The sequence below is a fragment of the Lissotriton vulgaris genome, chromosome 11, assembly GCF_964263255.1.
Source record: "Lissotriton vulgaris chromosome 11, aLisVul1.2, whole genome shotgun sequence".
NCBI lineage: Eukaryota > Metazoa > Chordata > Amphibia > Caudata > Salamandridae > Lissotriton > Lissotriton vulgaris.
In genome coordinates, this window is record NC_141699.1 from 682,377,661 (window position 1) to 682,398,735 (window position 21,075).

Here is a 21,075-nt window from a genome sequence, read left to right on the forward strand (position 1 = left end):
CACTCACTCTTGCTGACGGGTGCAGCGAATGTCTATTATCTATAACGTAAAAATATTAACAAATCAAATGCAAAACTTTGAAAAAATCACCAAATTAATTAAGTAAAAAAAACATTTACTAAACATATTATAAAAAAAAATATGAAATTAAAAAGAAAAATATATATATTTGTATATATAATATAAAAGAAATAAAAAAATTAACAAATGATATTGATAGATATATTTAAACAATATCAACAATAATTTTGAAGTCTGGGAATGATATATATATATATATATATAACTCCCACTCCAGTCTGTGAAACAGTAGGGAAAGAGTTTGACTTTAAAGAGATAAAATTTACAATTCCCACTCCAGTCTGTGCAACTGTAAGGAAAGTGTTGTACTTTGGAGAAGTAACATTTACTATTCCAACTCCAGTCTGTGCAACAGAAAAGAAGGCATTAGGCTTCGGTATAAAACGTACTATTCCCACTCCTGCCTGTGCAACAGAAAGGAAAGCGTTGGACTTGAGAGGGATGACATTCACTAACCCTGTCCAGTCTGTGGAACAGTAAAGAAGACATTGGACTTCAGAAGGATTACATTTGTAACTCCCACTCCAGTCTGTGCCGCTGTAGGAAAAGCGATAGACTTTGGAGGGGTTACATTTACTATTCCCACTCCAGTCTGTGGAATGGTAGAGAAACCGTTGGACTTCAGAGGTGTAATACTATCCCAACTCTAGTCTGTGCAACAGTAGAGAATGAACTTCACTTCAAACATAACATATTGAATAGCCCAATTAATTTACAACCAATGTAAACAAATATAAAAATTTTAATATGAACCTTACTAATTAACCAAATAAAAATTATTTATATCATTATAAATTATATATACTAAAATAAACATCAATCAAACAGTTTACGGGATTATTAACACCTTAGCTGCGTGTAAACATTTCTCCCCAGTGCTGCGCTGTCCATTAGAACTAGTGCTGAATGGACGTTCAATGGTCGTGCACAGCACTGGGGAGGTAGCGCTGCTGACGACCATTGGCCGTCAGCAGCACTTAAGGGGTTAAACACTTTAGTAATTATCAATTAAAAATATTGTTATTCATTTGTTACTTAATTAACTTCCCACACTAGCAATCCAAAAACCTAGTAGCCCACACTTAAACTAAAATACATAAGTATAACACAACATAATTGATAATCAATTAAATAATTATTAATACATTATTAGTTGTTAGTTAATTATTACTTAATTACCTTCCCACGCTATACCCTTATAAATCCCCCAGCCAGCAACTAATATGTAAATTAAAAATATAATTATAAAGCAATTAACATAATTCATCAATTTAATAGTAAATTAATAAATAATTGTTAAATAATTATACTAACTAGCCTCCCACCTTATACCCCACAAACCTAGCAACCCACTACAACACTAGATTATTATTAACAATTAAATTAACAATTATAAATCACTTAAAATGGTAAACTACATATTAAAATATTATTAAAAATTATACAATTATTGTATGAACTTAAACACTTAAAGATAAATAAAAAACAATATGTTTTACAGTTATATTATTGAAAACTATGTCAACTATCATATTCTTGACAATGATATTACATTCCTGAAAAATCGATATATATGACAACGATATTCCTGCATCACAATATTTTTTCATCTCAATATTTTTTCTTGATGATTTCTATAACTCGATATTTAAAAACTCAATAGTTTGTCCAAATACCACTTGGCCACAGGCCACTGGTGACTAAATGGCTTTTACAATGCTTGTTGTGTCTCCTGAAGAATAAGTGGTTGTCTGTGTCTACATTTGGCTACAAGTTCTCTGTCCTGAAATCTTCTTTTCTTTTGTGCAGAATGAACGCGAGATGACTGCTTTCTTTGCACACGAGGACAGCACTTTCCCAGCGCAGACCGGACCCAAAGCCTTCAAAATCCCTTACTCTATCCGACAGAGAATATGTGCAACATTTGACACACCCAACTCCAAAGGGAAAGACTGGCAACTCTTAGCACAGAAGCTCAGCATCAACAGGTACGGTGCATGACTGCTAGTGCTGGAAGATTTATTGATCTTTGGGTTAAAAAAAAGAAATAAGAATTCTCCCTTTGAGCTCTGAAAAATGAGTGTTGGCAGCATTCTCGTGACTAACATCATCTGCAATGTAATTGAGATTAATCCTTTATGCATGTTATAGTATTAACAATGAAGAGCTGGCATGGCTCAATTTTTGCAAAGCATGAATTTTGCTGTACCTCCACAGGAATATTTTAAAAGGGTGTGTTGATCGAGACGATAGAGGAACAAGAAAAGTCTTAGACTCTTCAACCCTACAATACTGCTGAGTTAACAGCAGCCCCACTATTCATGTGAGGCTAGGCAACGAAATCCGACTTGCCAGCTCACCACCCAGAAGTTACATTAAATATTAAAAATATTTTGGGGTAAAATAATGTTTTCGTTTCCTTATAACATTGGCGCTGTTTGATGAATCTTCAAGAGGCTTTCTTGGAAAGTTTTGAGGTGGTCCATCAAAAAGGGGCCTATAAAAAAGGGGCGTCCCCAAAATGTGTTCGCCCCATTAATTTTTCCAGAGGAAAAATAGACACAGCCAGAAAGCATGAAAGGAAATGCACAAAATTTGGCAGAAAGATAGATCTTGGTCCAGAAAGCTTGCATTTAGTGATATGGTGTACAGTTTTTCAGTAGTTTTTGAGAAATCGGGATTAGAAAAATATAAATATTTCATGATGTGGAGAATCTGTGGAGCCAACAGATCTTTATAAGAAATCTGATTGGCGAACCTCACATCACGAAAGATGCGACAGCAGCCATTTTAGTACTTGTTGAAGAAGTCCCCTGTCTTAGATAACAGTAAAAAAAGCATATGGAGGGCACGGTAGTGATAAGCTTCCCCCATAAGGGCTGGTGGCTACTGGGCCAAATTTATTTTTTATCAGTGCCGCAGATGTGCTGAGGGTCCGGGGACTCAATAAAAATAACTAGAGTCTCCTGACTTTTATGAAAAAGAAAAACCTGGGTGGGCCAGGGGGAGGGGAGGGTGCAGCACAGTTACATTTTTGTGGGAGAGGGGCGTGAGGCCAGGAGGCTCCAGGTACCTCATCTCCCAGGGTTCAATTTAAAATTAATTGGAAGGGACCATGGTCTCAATTCCCACGCCTCCAAGAGGCCTTATGGACCCCATTCCCCAGAGCCACTTGTTTTTTGGGGAGGGGGCATTGGGCCCCCCTCCCTGTGACATTAACCAGCTCCGAGGATCCAATCCTCCGGAGCCGGGTCAAGACCTACCCCATCCAACATTGCTGCTGCCCGGGCAGAAGCAGAGAAAAAAGTTGCACACATCCAGGTGGAAGCTAAGTAATGGAGCCCACTCCTGCTAGCACCTAGAAGGGCAAGCAGGTTCTGTAATGATCTTAGGGCTCCCACCTGTAACAGGTGCACACATTGTAGGTGTCCTGGTTTGGCGCCAGGTCACCTACCAGGATCTTAAGTGGCCGGCTCCCTCAGTGACCATTTGACTCCCCTCGCAGCCCAAACGAATACCATGCTATGTGTGCCCCAGATGGGCATTAGGGAATCCACTTCTTTAAAAAAAATGCTGGCTCACATCAGCACCACTGTAGGTGCCAGCTGGGGAACTGGCAAGGGCTGCTGGGACCATATATATATATATATATATTTATTTCTAATCCGTTTATTTGCATTTAAAGCATCACATGTTATGCTTTACAAATTGCACAAAGAATAAGGGCATACCTAATACAGTAACTCCCTGAAACAAAACACAGATTCAATTAAACAGAGAAGCAGCAGATGTATGTATCAGTCCGCCCCAGAAGGGAGCAACCAGGAGGAATGACCTGTACTTCCCTGGATTGAGGGAGAGGTACAGAGAAGCACTTCCACACATAGGGTTACATTACGATCGCGGGCGGACTTGCGTCCGTCCGCGAGCCCTGAGTAGGAGGTAACGTCCGCATGGGCTGCGGCGCTCCCTCCTATGCAATTAGGATGTGACCGCCACCCTGGCGGTCACATCCTCTATGTTTAACATTGCGACGGGTGCAGCTTCAAGCTGCACCAGCCGCAATGTTAAAAATGCATACATTGCATTTGTATGCAGAAAACGGCAGGCACCGTGCGGTGCCTGCCGATTTCTGCATACAAATGCAGGGGGGTACCATAGGTACCCCCCATGTGCACCCATCACACCCCCTTCACCCAGGGGGCCCGCTACGGGCCCCCGAGGAGAAGATCCGTATGCTTTTCCACGGCGGAGAATCCGCCGCAGAAAAGCATTTTTTGCCAGCCATCCTAATATGTCTGGCGGTGTCTGAGAGACACCGCCACCATATTAGGGCTTTTCCGCCACGGTTGTAAGCCAACCGCGGCGGAAAAGCGGCGGATTGAAACCAAGACCCACCAGCCATCCTAATGTGGCGGTGGGTCTTTGGTGGGTCCGCAGAGGATTTTTCAGTTCCTCCGGGCCGGCGGTGGCTTCTGCCGGCCCGGAGGATGCGGAAAATCCTCCATCATAATCGGCCCCATAATCTGATGAGCTCACATCAAACAGGAGCCTTTTCTATAAAATAAAAAATGAATAACAAATAAGCATCAGGGGCCGTACAATTATCATTCAATGTTCATGGTCATACAAGGAGTGGCCCCATATTGCCCTGCATGAACATCATATTGCATTTCTTCTTCTAGTTGATGCTCCTGGAAGGGACAGCACCAACCATTCTTTTATGGCAGGCTGCAGGGAGGGCAGACACCAACAGCAACAGTAACAAAAACAAAAAAAGTATGTCTACTGGGTCATTGAATCCATGACCGCAGGAATGTTTACCATACTTTTAAAAAGTACTCCAAGCTGGAACTCTATGCTCTTCAGCTAAAGTGCAGGGGTCCCCTTATAGTGGGTACTGTGGAAAATGTAAAAAGAAAAACTCAAAGATATGTTTATTTTTTTCCATAAACTTCTATTAACCCCTTCCATGCTGATGACGAACCCCAGCCGTCATGCACTACGGTGCTCGTGTGCTGATGACGGCTGGGGTTCGTCATGGCCCGCCCCTGTTCATTTGTTTACCGCACAGCGGCGGGAACGGGCCAGCAGGGAAGGGGTTAAATAACAAGGCTCTGTGTTTTCCATTTTAATGATTTTTACAGATGGAAAACAATGTGTTTCCTGTCTGCATTTATTTTTAAAAGTAGATAAATACAGACAATGGTGCTGCTTTTAATTGACTCTCCATGCTGTTTTTCATGAATTTTAGCAGATGGACAGCATGGGAAATTAAAAAACAGGATGAAATTTCTTTAAATAACAGCATGTGTCAATATACATTTGTAGTATAATGCTAATATTTACCAGTAGATGTATTGTTATGTAATATTTGGCAGCTTAAATAGCAAAACCACGACAGACATCAAAGTATGAGGGTGTGTCTATCAGGTAAATAAACATGGAAGTTTACAGTTTTACAACTTCATTTATATGCAGAACACAAAATAAATATGGATAAATACAGATAAAATGGCCAAAAAATTAATATGGATAAATACAGATGGAAATGTTTGAAAAAGAAATACCATAAAACCGGAAGCCCATTAATAAATAAATATAATTACTTTTATTAAACATTGGAGTGTTTGAACTTATAAAACATACCTTTGATTACAATTAATGTTGAGTCTTTGACAGAAAACAAAAGGGCTGCTTTATATATATATATTGATGTGCTGATCCCTTGATAAAGCCAACGGGCTGTTTTTTTGTAATTTGGTGTTCTGACCCTTTGAGAAAAGCAGTGTGTTTGCAGTGTGTTTGCCTTATTTAAAATGACACACTTTATATTATTACATCTCGGCCCTGGGGATGGTGCAGGGTCAGGCCACAGGCCAGGCCCTGTGCCCAACACCGGAAGTATGCTACTGGCAAGGTGCTGTGAGCGGACCATGTGCCAAACCCTATGTCAGTCATGGTCAAAGGTCATGTGCAGCGGGGGGGTTGGGGGGCTAAGCACCAGTAGGGGTTTGGTGCCAATGGAGCAGGCTGTGCCAGCGGGTGGTGTAGACCTTGCAATAACATAGTAGCAAGTGTTTGTGGATCAATTCTTTTTTTATTGATGCCGCAGTAAAAATTTTAACACAGCCAAAGGCCTACAACCCCAAAGGACCAGCAGTGTGCTATAACGAGATAGGTGTACGGACATCGAGTCTTGCCTACAACCCTGTGGTCGGCAGCGGTACTAAGGCAGTTAAGCTTAAGAAAACACAAGAAACCCCAAGAACAACCTTCCACCCCCATTTCTTCATAAGGTGTAATTAAATGGTCAGTAGTAGGAATCTGCTGTGTCAAAGGTCAGCGGTCATTAGGGCCAGTGGCACAGGATGTTTTGGTGGAGGCAGCAGTCGGCAGGGGGGCAGATGAGGGCTGCAGCTAAAGTAATTTCAGGTAGGTGGGGCATGTCATTTCACTGAATTCAGTAAATAGAAGGCGTTTGAAGAGAGCCCACTCTTTAGCATTGTCATCCTGCCTCTGGTCCATTGTTAACTACAGCTTTTTCATGCCCAGAATGAACAGGGTTTGTGTAGCCAAGGTATATATTGAGGTCTCTTGTCAGTTTCCCATAAACCAAGGATCACCTGGTGCGCTGTACCTAATGCTAATGCCATATGCTTCACTTGATGCGAATGGAGTGTAAACATCAGTGGATTAGGCCGCCCAAGGATTCTGTATGCAGGAAACAGAGGGATCGAAGTCTCAAATGCACTGTTGAAGTCGTGCAGGACCTGGTCCCAGAAGCAAGTGACGTTGGGGTAGTGTCATAGAAGGTGGAGTAGCAAACCCATCCCCCCACAACCCCACCAGCATTCTTTCGATCACTCTGAGTACCAAGAGCTAAATCATGCAGAGGTCAGGTACCAGTAAGACATTATTTTTGTATGCAGTTTCTGTACTAGACATGTTGTGCGCAGTACAATGGGCTTTTGGAATGTCAGCCCATTCCTCATTGCTAAGTATTCTGCTGATTTCCTTATCCTACCTCCTCTGTCCCGCAGCGTGAGTGGTAGTCTTCTATAAGCTGAGAATGGTATATAACTCAGTGATGAGTTGCCTATCATTTTTCTTACGTATTAACCACGGCTCAAAAAGTGTTAAGGGTCTCACTGCGTGAGGCCGAATGGAGGGTCTCGCTGCGTGAGGCCGAATGGAGGGATGTATCACCTAGTGAGAGACCTTTAGGTATTGGATATAACTTGTGTTTACAACCAAACAAACACTGAATTTCACCAGTTATTCTTTACTGACCTAACTATGACCATCCAAATTACATCACTCATGACATGTTAAGTGACACAATTGAGGTCAGCACTGATGATATCTCAAATGACAGTAGAGTGGTGTGGCTCACTGGTTAGAGGCGGCAGACCCGGAAGCAGAGGTCGACCCGGGACCAGGGTTCGATTCCCGACGGGGCAGGGTCTTGGGCCATGGTCAGCGGACTCGATAATTCTCGCCTCGGTGCCTACTCCAACCATGGGTCCCACTCAGCAACTCTGGGCAATAGCTTGCTTAATCTCTACTAACGGCCCCATCAGCGCCAGGGATGCTTGTCTTCACCTTGGAGATGCCCATGAGGGACAATCTCACAGGGAAAGCCAGGATGGGTTCCCCAGCGGTATACAGCGCCGGGACGCCCCTTTGCTGGGGCAGCTGTGCGCTTTACAAGTATACGACATTTAACATTTATGACATCACTGATCACATTACCAATTAGATCATCTAATGGATATTTTCTATAAGCTTTTCACACAGAACTGTAGTCAGTAAGATATCCTTAGACCTAATATTGCATAACATTTTTAGTGCTAATGGGCGTGCACTTTCACAACAAATGAAACAACAAAATATTAAGCTTATCTTTGAAATCATCCACATTAAGGAAATATTATGCTCTTTATAAGGGGGCAGGGTATCCATAGGAAATGTCTTTTTTGGTTTGTGAATTACTTTGGCGCCATTTAACAAATCTTTACAAATCTTAACACAAATTTTCATTTTTTTCTGCCTAGTTTGTGCAGCGAATGTTTTTGGGCAATCCCTCAACAGGGGAAGAAAAACCGTGGGGTCCCAAGGTGCAAAATCCCAATGCACTTTAAATAGACTTGTATTAACAGCTGCACTGCAAAAACTGCTGACTGGAATTATACCAGATTTTGCTGGAAGCTAGATCTTGGTCCAGAAAGTGCGCTTTTGTGATTTTATGTAAACCCATTGACTAGTTTTTGAGACATTAAGGTCCTGGTTAGGATGTTGGGCTTACCACTACTGACAGGTTGTCGGTGGCAGTCTTTCCGACAGTCAGGATAGAAATCTGGCATCCGCATTGCGATGGGGTTGGTCAGAAAGCAGTGATGGGAGGGACAGACGACATCTCGGACAGGCTCAAGGATCTTGTCGGGCATCGGTTGGACTGAAATCCCTACAAGGGAGGCAGTGTCTGCGCAGACATCACCATAGGGATTACGATGTCCCTTTCCGACAGCATTTACATGGCAGTCCCATAGCCCCAGAAAGGTTGTCAGAATTGGACGATGGGGTCCCTAGCAGGGCCCCTGTCCCCCAAAGGCTATCACAATGTGGCCCGGGGCCCATGTGGTGCACTCCCAAACATCCATGCACCATGTGGTGCTTGGCCCAAATTGCATGGATGATCAAAAACATCCCTTTTCTATTGCTGCTTGTGCTGCGGCTTGGAAAAGGGCCAAAGCACAAGCTACAATGGAAAAAAGGATGCTTATGACCACCTGCATGGCGGTCATATCGTATTTGGGCTGTTGGGACCACCTACTCCTTGTCGCACTGACTGAAGCCCCAAACGATGGGGGTCGGATGCTCATCCAGCCTCCATCATAATGAGACCCTAAATCTCAAAAATATTTGTATATATGGAGAGCCCCTCGTACCCAATTGAAAAAATAGAGTTCTTCTGATTGGTCCAGGGGGCTTTTTGTCCATTGGCATGCATGCATGTGCATGTTTGTATTGGTGAGTGTGTATGAGTGTGTTTGCAATATACATACATTTAGAGAAGAGGTTAGGATAATCCTCTGCATTCAATGATATTTTCAACTTCCATATTCATTTTGCTTCCCTAAAGAAGAGCATATAGAAATTGACAGTAGGTTAATCCATTTCAGTCATCAGTTCGCCTGCAATATGAGTTGCAGAATTTAGTCTAACCATATGTGTACATCCAGTGAAAATGATTCGTGTTCCAGTGCCAGGGCACGTGGTTGAATAATTACCTATGGTGAAGTTTTTTTCTTTCTATTATCTTTTTCTTTTTGTTGTCATCTTGTGTGTTTGATCTATATATTTCAGTTATGGTAATTCAAAACCAATAATTATTTTCTTTGTACAAATTAGAATCATAGATTCCTTTGATGTGCATGTACATTTACAGGGTTTTTATGGATTTACTAAGCACAGCTGAATGCTAGGAAACACCCACACTACGTCATATCTGCTGGTTAGTTTATTAAAATTAAATGCTATCATTAATTTATTTAAAAAAATAAATATTGCAAATATATGTTTGTCACATTTAGGAGTCATCTTGTTTTGTTTTTTGTGGCATGTGCTTGCAAAGAAACAAAATAAATATAGCATCAGCTTACCAAGACCAGACCTGGGGGCTTTGTCAATGCTTGTTCATGATTGATGGGGAGCACTGTTAGGCTAAATACTATTTCGTCTTGAAGTTCAAACATCCTTTCACCATTCCTGTGAGTCAGTGTGTATGCAATGACTTTGACATTGCATTCTGTGTTAACCTCTGTTTGATTGTACTGCATTGTTTCTTCTGTGCCATTTCCAGCAGTTTCAGGGGGGAAAACACGCTTTTGAATGTTGGAGAAGCATAAAAAGCTATTGTCTTTTTGTGTCCCTGGTGGATGCATTTATTTAGGGATGACTTCAAGGTGTCTGTGCCGTCATTGGCTCTTTGCTTGATTCCTAGTTTGCTATTTTGTGAAATATTTTTTTTAATTTGCACTGTATAGCTTGAATCGTATATTTAGTTTCTACAGAACGCCACGGTCGTTGCTCCCTCAGATTCCTCTTTAGTGATCTGCATTCAGACAGCCTTCACTTTTGATTATTGGGAAATACTCGCCTTTGACTATAAATGTACCCGATCCGTGTGGCAGATTGTATATCGTTTCCTCTGCTGATTCTAACCTCAGGATGCAGTATTTTTAACATTGTGAGGACTCTTCTGCTTGTTTTTGAAATTGTTTTTACTATTGTAGCTTTTCCTTAGTTTTTAAAAGTATTTTGTGGCTAATTTATAATCTGAGCTCTCACATTTTATTGAGAGTTCCTCTTTGCACCACCTCCGTTCTCTCATCACTGTAACTATATAGATAAAGTCTTACACTTTGTTGGTTGTTGAAGGAATTCGTTGTAGGGGTGGAGATCTCCCAGCCTCTTATTTATCCCGGATTTCTTTGCTCAAATCTATTTCTTTCGGTGTTGTCTTTTGCTCTAAAAATATTTTGAGATTTCTGTTTCTATTTTTTTTGTCTTGAATTCCTCCTGCTCGGTGGCCTTCACTTTGGCTGCCTTCTGCTCTCTGGTCCTTCTTTTTTTGTGTTTTTGTGCCCCACTGATTGTTCTGTTAATTTGCTCTCCTTTTTCCTGGCATGTTTTAACCTTCATTATTTCTAAGAATTCAATATCTATTATTTTTATCACCATTGAGTTTTTCTGCATCGGCCATCTTTGATTTTCCTAAGTTTCATTTGTTGGTTTGCGGTCTGTTGGTTCGAGTCTTAACACTGTCAAAGGGTTGATTTCAGTTTTATACTATTTCCAATTTCTTTAACTATGTATTTTTTTTATGGTGGTCTGAATTTGTTTGATTCTTCTGAACTGTGTGGCATCAGCCTTCATGCTGCTATAGAGCATCCTTCTGCTCTCTGCATTCTGATATTTGTTTCTCTGAAGTGGGAGGAGTACTCATCTATAACATTATCCAATGTTTGGCTTTCTTTCACTGTTGAGTTCTGGGAGTTCATATTTAAAATATGTCAAACCTATCTAAATACAGTAGATCGGCAACAAGCATCACTGTTTCTGTTTAATTCAAGTAGCAGTAGTGATTTATTCGATCAAAATATGATCATTGATGCAAATAAAGCAAGAACAATGAAACAATTATGATAAATAAATATATTACATCATCTGGATTATACAGTACATTTGTTATAACGGAGATAAGGAGACACGATACGGTTAGATGCAATAGCTAAATTCATTAGGGCATTCCATTTGCTTATGAATTAAAAAAGATTAAAAGCTTTTGTGCAATTGGTGAAATTACAGGAATTTTTGCAAGGTTACCAGGGCAAATTATGGAACCCAGCATCTTAAAGAGGCAAAAGATCTAGCTTATCGTGGATTTATATAATTAATACATAAAACATTAGACAACAGAAAATAGTTAATAAAATAACCGATTAGATATTATTTTACAAATGAAGCATGGATTCACAATCAGTAGGGTTGTCAACTATCAGGTAAGCGGCAGCATTTTACAATGAATACGCCATGCAAACATTAAATACTGTGATATTGCGAACACAAGCCATTCAGTGTTATCTGATCTTAAGTTACGAACTGCAACAGCTAGTCTGAAGATAGTAACCAACATACTGGGGTTACCCACCTTCCCAATATTTTTCACATATGCAGGGAAAGAAAACATAAAGTGCTACACAATCTGCGATGAAAAGTTGCAAACTAATATGGTAGGACATTGCTTTCATTTAGCTTTTACAGAATTCACTGGTAAAATCATGTATCTAAATTTTAAAAACAAGGTTCTTGTCTGAGGGGAGTTCTATACGATCCATAAATGCTTGAAACATTTAAATGCTTTTAATATCAAAATAATTTGTTAAAGTGCCATGTGCCATTAAAAATAACCAGTTTTCCCGAATATAGGCCCAGTATCTTGACGTCAATTTAGTTAACGTTCCTCTAGTCTGGTTATTTGGATTATTCCACACTTCTTGTAAGCCCAGTTTTATTAGCCTTCTCTTTGCATATCTAAACCAAGGACTTACTCCCTCTTTATTCATAGCTTTGGCCTCTAATACAGACTGTTTAAGGGGATCTGGGATTTCTTGGTCCAAATTTTCAACCCAATAAATTAGAGGTTTTAGTGCAGCAATATGTGATATGTTCTTTAATCCTAGATCAAGACGCATAGGGAAAAGGGGCGTACTCTATGGCATAGATAATAAAGCTCTCATAAATTTGTTTTCAGTTTTTTTTCGAATCCTTTTGTTTGTTGTGTCCCACACAATTTGGCACCATAACGGGCAGCTCCAAGGCCACTCGTGCAATATATTTCTAGGGCAGGGGTGATCAGGTAGTAGATCAAGTTTTTCATGTTCTTTATGATTGTAGACTCCACATGCTGGAGGGTTATTTGGCACTTCAGGACCTGAGCAGACCATGATAGATTAGTTGACAACCTTATGTCTAAGTAATTAAATTCTTTGACCTGTTATAGGTTCCATGAACCGGTTTTAATTCTCCCTTTAAAGGACTTTTGGGGGAGAAAGGTTATACATATATTTGTAAGCTTATTTATTTCTAAATAACTTGTATGCCTCTGTGAACCAGTTTGTGAGGTTTCTAAACCCATAGGTGTCTTAGAAATAAGCAGCATATCGTCTGCAAATAAGAGAGCAGAGTTTTGCCGACCTGTCACTTTGGGGTATCTCCATTAAAGTCAAAAAGCATGAATGTAATTCCATTCATGCAAATAATGTGGAGGCTAATACGCAGCCTTGATGAACCCCAAAAGAGACCGAAAAGCTTTCAGTTAGTTTGCCTTATGCACCCCATCTTACTTGGGCATAATTCCGATTGTGCAGGCAAATTATTAAGCAGCTCCATGGGTATTCCCATTCCTTTTAATACAGTCCACAATTCTTCCGGGAATCAGGTCCAAAGTAGATTTGACATCTAGAAATACTACTAGTCAATGGTGCCTTTTTGAGCCCTAAACCCTGCTTGTATGTGAGATAAAATCTATTCCTCCTCCATCCATGTCTGCATTTGTAACAGTACCTGTTTGCTTTTTGCTAATAAAAATTTGTGCTGTGTCTATTAAGCTGATCGGCCTGTAATTAGCTGGGTCCCCTTTTTTATATGAAAATAATTTCTGCCCCTTTCCATGTTTCTGGTATTGCAGCCTCCCTCACTATAGCATTTGGGATCCTATTTATTATATAGCCCTATACGACAGGTTCTGAGCTATACAACTCTCTTGGTATTTTCTCCAATCCTGGTGCCCTCCCCTTTTTCATGCTTGTAATTGCTGCTTGGTTTCCTCCATGGTAAATGTGTTACGGATCATGCTATCCTGTGCCCAAGTTACTTTGGGGTTATCCCTACTATATTCTTGTAAAAAAACTCTCTGTACTGAACTATAATTTGGTGAAGTTTTGCTCCCAACTATTTGGATGTATATGGAAATCATCTTCATTTAGAAAATAGAGTACTCCGCTTGCATGAAGATGCCAGAAGGATCGACTATCTTTTAATAAGGCCAACCTGGCCAATTCTCGCCAGTATTCTTCTTCCCAGCTTCTCTTGGCTGGCATCTGTGTTCTTTCATAAAACTTCCTCCCTTCAGTTATGGCTAGTCTATGGATACTTAATTCAAGTATGGCATGACAACTGTTTTATTTTTGTTAATTATCCCTCTTCTTCTTTCTAGAATGCTATGAATCTGCTGCTTTGGGCGCTTTCTTTGTATTTGTAAAGACAGAGTTAATGTCCTATTAGAGTCATATCTTCAGTTCGGACAAAATAGAAATTTCTATTTCTGTTTGGGCTTGGGGGCCTGTGTGTTGGTTACAGTAAATGCATTGATTGGTTTGTATTATTAATGGTTGCATCGCTATAAGTATTCGTTTTTAAAAACTTTTTTGATGTTCAATGTTTTGTGGGACTCTAGGGTTGTCTCAAGGTCTAGGTATAGGGCTCTGTCTCAAGGGTTAGGCATATGGATCTGGAGTCTGAACTCCAATATGATTCCATATTGCTTTATTAGGTTATTTTTCCCTACATTTCAGAGTTTGCTATTGTTTATGTGGGTATCATGGCTCTTCCTGCTTTCCTTATTTTTGCAGTGAGAGCTCCTCAATCATTGGCAGTACATTGGTCTCCATTGGTCTTGATATGTTTATGTTTTGCTATCTAGTTTCTTTTCAGGTTTTCCAGGTCAGTTACAGGAGAGAATTCAAGATTTCGACTTTGAGGAAAGGTGCATATTTTTGAATTTTTGGTGTTACATCCACTTAATCAGAGTGCACTTAAGATTACAAGCAAGAGAGCATGCTACGGGAGTGCTGTGTAGAATGAGAGTGATTTACATGAATTGGTGGCATCACATCAGTCTATCTAATTTAGGGTGGTGGTTGGTCACCTACTTGCGTGATGTCCCTCTAAGAGTCTTTATACAGCTACTATACAAATCATTGATCACTTTTGATGCTATTATATTAAATAAAGAATCGGTTGTGTTCCTGTTCCAAGGGGGCATTAACTAACTATTTTAGCTGTTATGTCCCTTTTGGGGAAGGGCCAAGATTGACTAGTATATGGTTGGTTCTTTGCCGTAATAGAACACATGAGCTAAAAATGATGGACTGGAATTAGGCTGTATATCCATCCCTGAGATTACTTCAAGCATTCCATTTGTCAACTTTTGGGACATTTGCATAACGAATTGAGGCTTGGCAAATGGTGAAGTGGTATATCAGAATCAGAAACTCCTTCATTCGGGTGCAAGAAGCATCCATAAAAGTACACATTCCAGTTAAAAAAAACACAATTAAAATGCACTAAGTAATGCTAAGTAATGCTTATAAAGCATGCAAATTCAACTGAAATACTCTACATACAATGTTAAGTGGTATAATGTTGAAATCATTGGCAGAATGGGGTAAAATAGGTGGGAAAATAAGGTTGCTTTGAAGGTAGATGGGCTTAATTAGCAAATATTAGCTTTCAAGTCTTAGGCAATACGAAGGCTTGACTAGCCGTACCAGGCATCGGGGGTTCCCCAAACGGCTGGAAGAATAAGGGGTCCCTTTTGTTACACAGACCGCATTTGCAGCAGTTTTAAAAGCACTGCAGAGTTCCTTCTATGCCAAACAGTTTTCAGGCAACAATAAAACTGCCAAGATAACTCTGTGATTAATGTAACTGCTGGAGAGTAATGAGAGTTTTGTCTAGTGGCAGTTTTGACATGTCTAAGGTAGCATAGAGGGTTAATATGCCAGCTGCAAAGAGTGTGTACTATCAGGCCCGGCCCGTGCAGGGCGTTATACAAGGGCGGTGATGTCAGGCGGGGGAGGGGCAGGGTGGGGGGTTTGAAAATGCGGGATATGGACCATTACAGGTAAGTAACGAAGAAAATAAATAAAACAAATTTCGTTGCCTTTGCTGCATCACATTTGGCGATGCAGCGCTGGCAACGAAATTCGTTTTATTCATTTTTTTTGTTACTTACCTGTAATGGTCCATATCCCGCATTTTTAAACCCCCCACCCTGCCCCTCCCCCGCCTGACGTCACCGCCCCGGTATAACGCCCTGCACTGGCCGGGTCTGTGTACTATGCAGATCACAGAACAGTATTTTATGTGTATACCTCTGTGCATTGCTGCTTTTGTCACAGAGATTATTTCAATAATGTGCAGTTCAAATCATTTATAAGCTAGGTTAGACAGTTATGTTTTTTCCCAGTCTTTCATATCCTAATTTTGCTAAAAAGCATTTGTTTGGGTAGAAATAAATTATTATTAGTAAAGTCAACCCTAACCACTGTTTTACATTCTGAATCTTTAGTTTGTGCTTCTCCAGACCATAATATCACACAAGGGAGAGAAGGAAGGGTGCCATCGGGATCACGCCAGCTCTTCCTAGCTCTAACAAACACAAAGATTGGCGTGATACCCTCAGAAAACTGCTATTTGCTTAGTCAACAGGCCAGCAGATCTAGTTCTTCTTGATCTAAACTAGATAGTTTGGGTAGTTGCTAGTTCTACTTTACCTAAGTTCAAGGCAATTCCAAGAATTGGATGAGGATGGCTAACTCACGTAATGTGATATGCTTCATCAATTGCTACCTCCTCCCACCCTGGTAAGATATTACTACCAGGGTGGATTCAACCTCAGAATGAGGATTTCGGAGGGATTCCTTAGATATTTCTATTCTTTCAGGACAATGATTTAGGTCCTGTTCATGAATGTAAAAACCTTAGGATAAACCACTAAAGTATCGTTTAATTTAGTGGTATCCCTGGTTAATTAAAAAAGATTACGACAGTGTAAATACAGGAGGCATGCTAAGGTATGATGGCCTCTATGCGTCACTGTACAGTATGTATGCCAAAATGTTTCTGCCTATATTCAGCGGTGGGTCTAAGACATTCATCAAGGCTGTGTCTATGCCTCCTACACTGCAAATAGTAAGTGCTAGGTAAGCTTAGATGTAAAGAGAGGACCTACCTCTCAACTGTTGTCATATTAAGTGGTGACCTAGGATAAACACAAATGCAGCAACAATATACATGTAATAGATAAACAAAGAGTCAAAGTTGACTTACCTTAGCACAGAATAAGACCAAAAATATTGTTGCTTTAACCTATAATAATTTAAAATATGTAGCACTGAATTGACAAAAAAATCACAGACCTGTGATTGGGTGAGTCGACTATATATAAGCTGAGGTGAAATATACAATCAGCCTAGTGTGTTTCATGTGATAATGCAGTGATAAAGTGAAGAAAGCAGACAACATTAAATACCTAAAGCTATTTAGCTAGGGGCTTCATGGTCTGTTCAGGATGGGTCTCTCCTGTAGTCACACTCTCGAGTCACCAATAAATATATAAAGCAGAGATTAGAGAAATACCATCTCTATGGAAATTACTTGAAAATGGTTGGGGGTCATATTACCCTGCTGTGGTTAGTTAGAGACACATAAACCAATGCCCATGTCCTCTTTTGTAATAGGAGTTATTTTCCAGAGGTAATAATATACCCTCTCTACTTCTTCTTGAAGGGTTGTGTACTGTACCCCTCTTCATTTCACTTGACAGACTTAATCAAGGTAGAAAACCCACTCATCTCCTAAACAAGCCTCTTCGAACAGCTGTCTGTAGTTGTGGCCTTCCGCCTGGATACCACAGCTTTTAAACGTCCAGGCTGTGGTTAATTAGTGTTTTAGTCGATCCTTCGCAGCTGTGTTTGCAGGCCATAGCCGGGGGGTAGGTAAAAATATCCGGCCTGGAATGGGTACACTCACTCAGCATGGGTCTAGGTCGGAGGGTCCCGCTCCGTCCCGGACATGCCCGCTCCTCGCGCCTCATTCATGCATCTTCTCTGGGGCGTTTCCCTGGAAGCCTTCAGCACTCACATTTGCATACAAGAGAAAGTCCAGCCTCTTGGAGGAGGAAAGCAGCATGGAAAACTGGATAATTATCCCAGAGTTTTCTTTAGCCTCATGTGCCGTTCTTTTTTGTGCTTGTGAAAACAACAGGAGTAATCCCTGCAACCACGTTCAGATTGGGGTAGAGAGTATGCAATTAACATATAGTATCCCAACTGGTCTAACTTGGAGACAATTAGAAAAGATATGTATAAAACCTTATCACAAGGAGATAAGGAGCCTCTTTTGGTAGTTCATTTAAGTGCAACAGAGGAAATCCAAGTGGCAGGGAAGGCGATCGGGCAATGGATCCGGAGGAGGATCTAACTTGTTCGATCCAAGATGGGTTCAAGAATCAACCTTCGGAGAGTGAATCTCCAAAAGGTGAGGTCTGTGCCGGGGAGTGAATCCGAGCTTGTGTTGCCCAACACAAGCTCGGATTCACTCCCCGGCACAGACTTCTGGATCCATTGCCCGATCGCCTTCCCTGCCACTTGGATTTCCTCCGTTGCTTGACTCACCTTCCTCGAATTCCAACCTACCCCGGAATAGGCGCCAGACTCACGCTGCCTCCGCACTGCACCTTACCCAAGTCCTGATGATGATCCTGATTTGAATAGGATCGAAACGTCGTCGACCGTCCAGCGCGAACATAGGCGCCCCTGCCCATATGGTTCCTAAAACAATAACTGGATCACTGAAGTCTATTTCAAACAAATGAGGAACCATTTTTCTGACTTTTACTCACTGTATATAATTATCACCAGTCACCTGCGCCGCCGTCGCTGATTATTGTCACTTGTGCTGCTACCGTGCCGGTCACTCACATGCACTGAGCACCAAGTACAATTTAGGTTTTTCTTGATTGTGTCTTAATGCCTTTTGCAGTGCTGCAATAACTGCAAAATTAATTCCTTTTTAATTGTGTGTTTCTACCTCTTATTCCTGTAATAAATATGATGCTGTGTGCACTTAAATTAAATACCAAAAGAGACTCCTTATCTCCTTGTGATAATGTTTTATACATATCTTTTCTAATTGTCTCCAAGTTAGACCAGTTCTCTTTTGTGCTGCATTATGGGACATAAAGTTCCTCATCGTATTCATAGTTGGGCCAACTGTAGTATTTTGCCAGTATTCACACTACTGGCCAACCAAAGTAATAATGCATCTTCTCATTACCAAATTCTCCTGGCCAAGCACTCTTAACAAATGCCTACTAGTATGGATGACATGTGAATCTTACACCTTGTAGTCCCTTTGTCTTATCTAATATTTTTTATACACTAATTTACACACGTATGATTAATTCTCTCTGTATGTGAGTGTGATGTAAAATGTTCTGACACCCTTCACTGGTGTGAAAGGCAGTAGAAAACAAATGAAATATATGTAAGAGAGGGACTATGGAGAGATGAGATGCACTGTTTGAGGATGATAGTGAGGGAATCCTTGAAGAGCCCAATAAAGATTGCTGTTTCCTGGTGCAATGTAAGGTTATCATTTACTATGTTTTATAAACAAATACAATTAAAAATGTAGTGAAACATTTTCCTGGTAAGGCTCATTCGCTCTGCTTGCTCTGCACCATATGGTATGGGGGCTGGTCTGACAAACTTCGCCACGGCTGCTTTGAGTTTCTAGTCCGGCCCTGGGCAATACATTAATAACTTAGAAAGAATGCAGAGGTCTGAGCCTTACATTACTCTTGACTGTGTTCTTGTCTGTGGAGTGTCTATTTACGTAGACATGAGGTACTAAAGATGCATCTTGGATGGGGATGTATTGTGCATATATTTTGACCTTGCCACTGTAAAGGTTTCCAATCCAAATAGAGGACGCCAAAATGTTAATGTTAATGTCTTATAGTATTGTTAATGTTTGTTTCTTTACACTTGCATATTTGCCAAATACAGAAATTGAGGCACAAGGCATTACATTGATCTGCCCCTGCTTGGACATTTTGGTACAGGCCACCAGTGTCCTGGCTTCAGAGATTGTAATATGGCCAAAAGACAGCTTCTCATCCTCCAAGGCTGAAGTATGACAAGCCCTTGGAGAATGACTTCCTTGCAGAAAATGTACTGAGTACAATTGCCAGTGACGGCCGCCCAAAACAAAGGGTGGTGGGGCATGTGGAGGGAACGCGGCAGGGGAGCGCTTGGGAAGGGGGAGCATGGGAGGGTCGTGTTGGGGTACTAGTGATAATATTTTTTTTAAGAACTTACCTGAAGCCGCTGGCCACCTCTCGTGTTGCGCATCCTGTCCCCTTCCTGGTCTCAGCAGCCCCTGGGATAGACTCCCATCCAATCCCTGTGCTTCAGAGCAGTGCGGGATTGGCCTGAGCCGGCTAGAAAAAAATTCAGTTCAGACCAGGGGGTCTGTGGGGTTTCAATTCAATACAGCCGGGCTGAAGAAACCTATGTGTGCCTGTGTGTTTGGCCAGCCTGAGACCGCCAGCAAACACATATATGCTCACTTAGGGAAGGAAAATAGCACTCCTCCTCACCCCTCCCATGCCTTTGCCCCACCCCTTCATACAGGGCTGGCTCAGAGCCGGTAAATGAAAAATTAAACGATGCAAGAACATCGTTTGATTTTTCATTTGCTGGCTCTGAGCCTGGCAGTAGGGCGACTCTCCTACTCCATTGCCGAGGAGCCGCTGCCAATTGCCCTGCGGTGGTGTGGACATAAATCATACAGGAGATTAAGAATAGGCCCTGGTTAATTAATTAACCATGCCCATCAAGCAGAAACCACAAGCATGCAACAATTTATCAGAATTGTGATTAATAAAACACACCTTATATATAGGTTCATTGGAATTATATGATTGTGTGGCTTCTGTGTTTTTTTGTACATATTTATAGATTTTTTCATTTGCCACATAATCCTTCATCTGATGCATAATCTGCAGATTTTAAAAAACAAATTGCGCTTCTAACTCAAACGGTTCAAAAGATACTAAAAACACAGAAACATGTGTTGCTGCACAGTGGAAGGCCCTTTGTGTTACCTATTGTTAAATTAAAATGCTAACCTGGTACCAGTGAGGTGCAGCCTATACCGCAATATTAACACGTGTAAAAACGACAAAAGAATGAAATAATACTATTCTAAAATGTGCGGCATTATTCTGCATGATTTGCCTTTGGTTGCTGCATAATTTAGTCAACCCTGCCACATAATTTGGCCCTCCTCTGCCGCATAATTCCAATGGACCTGCATATACATTACTGACTCTGTTTCAGCTCTGCTTGCCTAGCGAAAGCCCTGTCACAAAGTCCCGGTTGCCTCATCTACTTCCCTTCCATCGGAGCGGGCGATTATGTTGTCATTCACAGCACCTGCAGGATGTGACAAACCACTGCACAGCCTTCTCGAGTCCCCCTGCTCTTTTTTTTTGTCAAAACTCAATTTAATCTTTTGATTTAAAACAGCCTTTCATCTCTGGATCTGGCGCAATTGCTCCATTGTGCGATGCATTTT

General features: G+C 41.0%; 1 protein-coding gene across 2 annotated transcripts in view; it reads left to right on the top strand.

Moving 5' to 3' along the window:
- The window catches only part of UNC5D (unc-5 netrin receptor D), a 703,309-nt gene that overhangs the window by 667,715 nt on the left and 14,519 nt on the right, over window positions 1–21,075 (top strand). For both annotated transcript variants that reach the window (XM_086943775.1, XM_086943776.1), the window contains one exon: window positions 1,891–2,069. In XM_086943775.1, coding sequence (XP_086799901.1) covers window positions 1,891–2,069 — 179 coding nt within the window. The remainder of the gene's footprint in view (window positions 1–1,890; window positions 2,070–21,075) is intronic.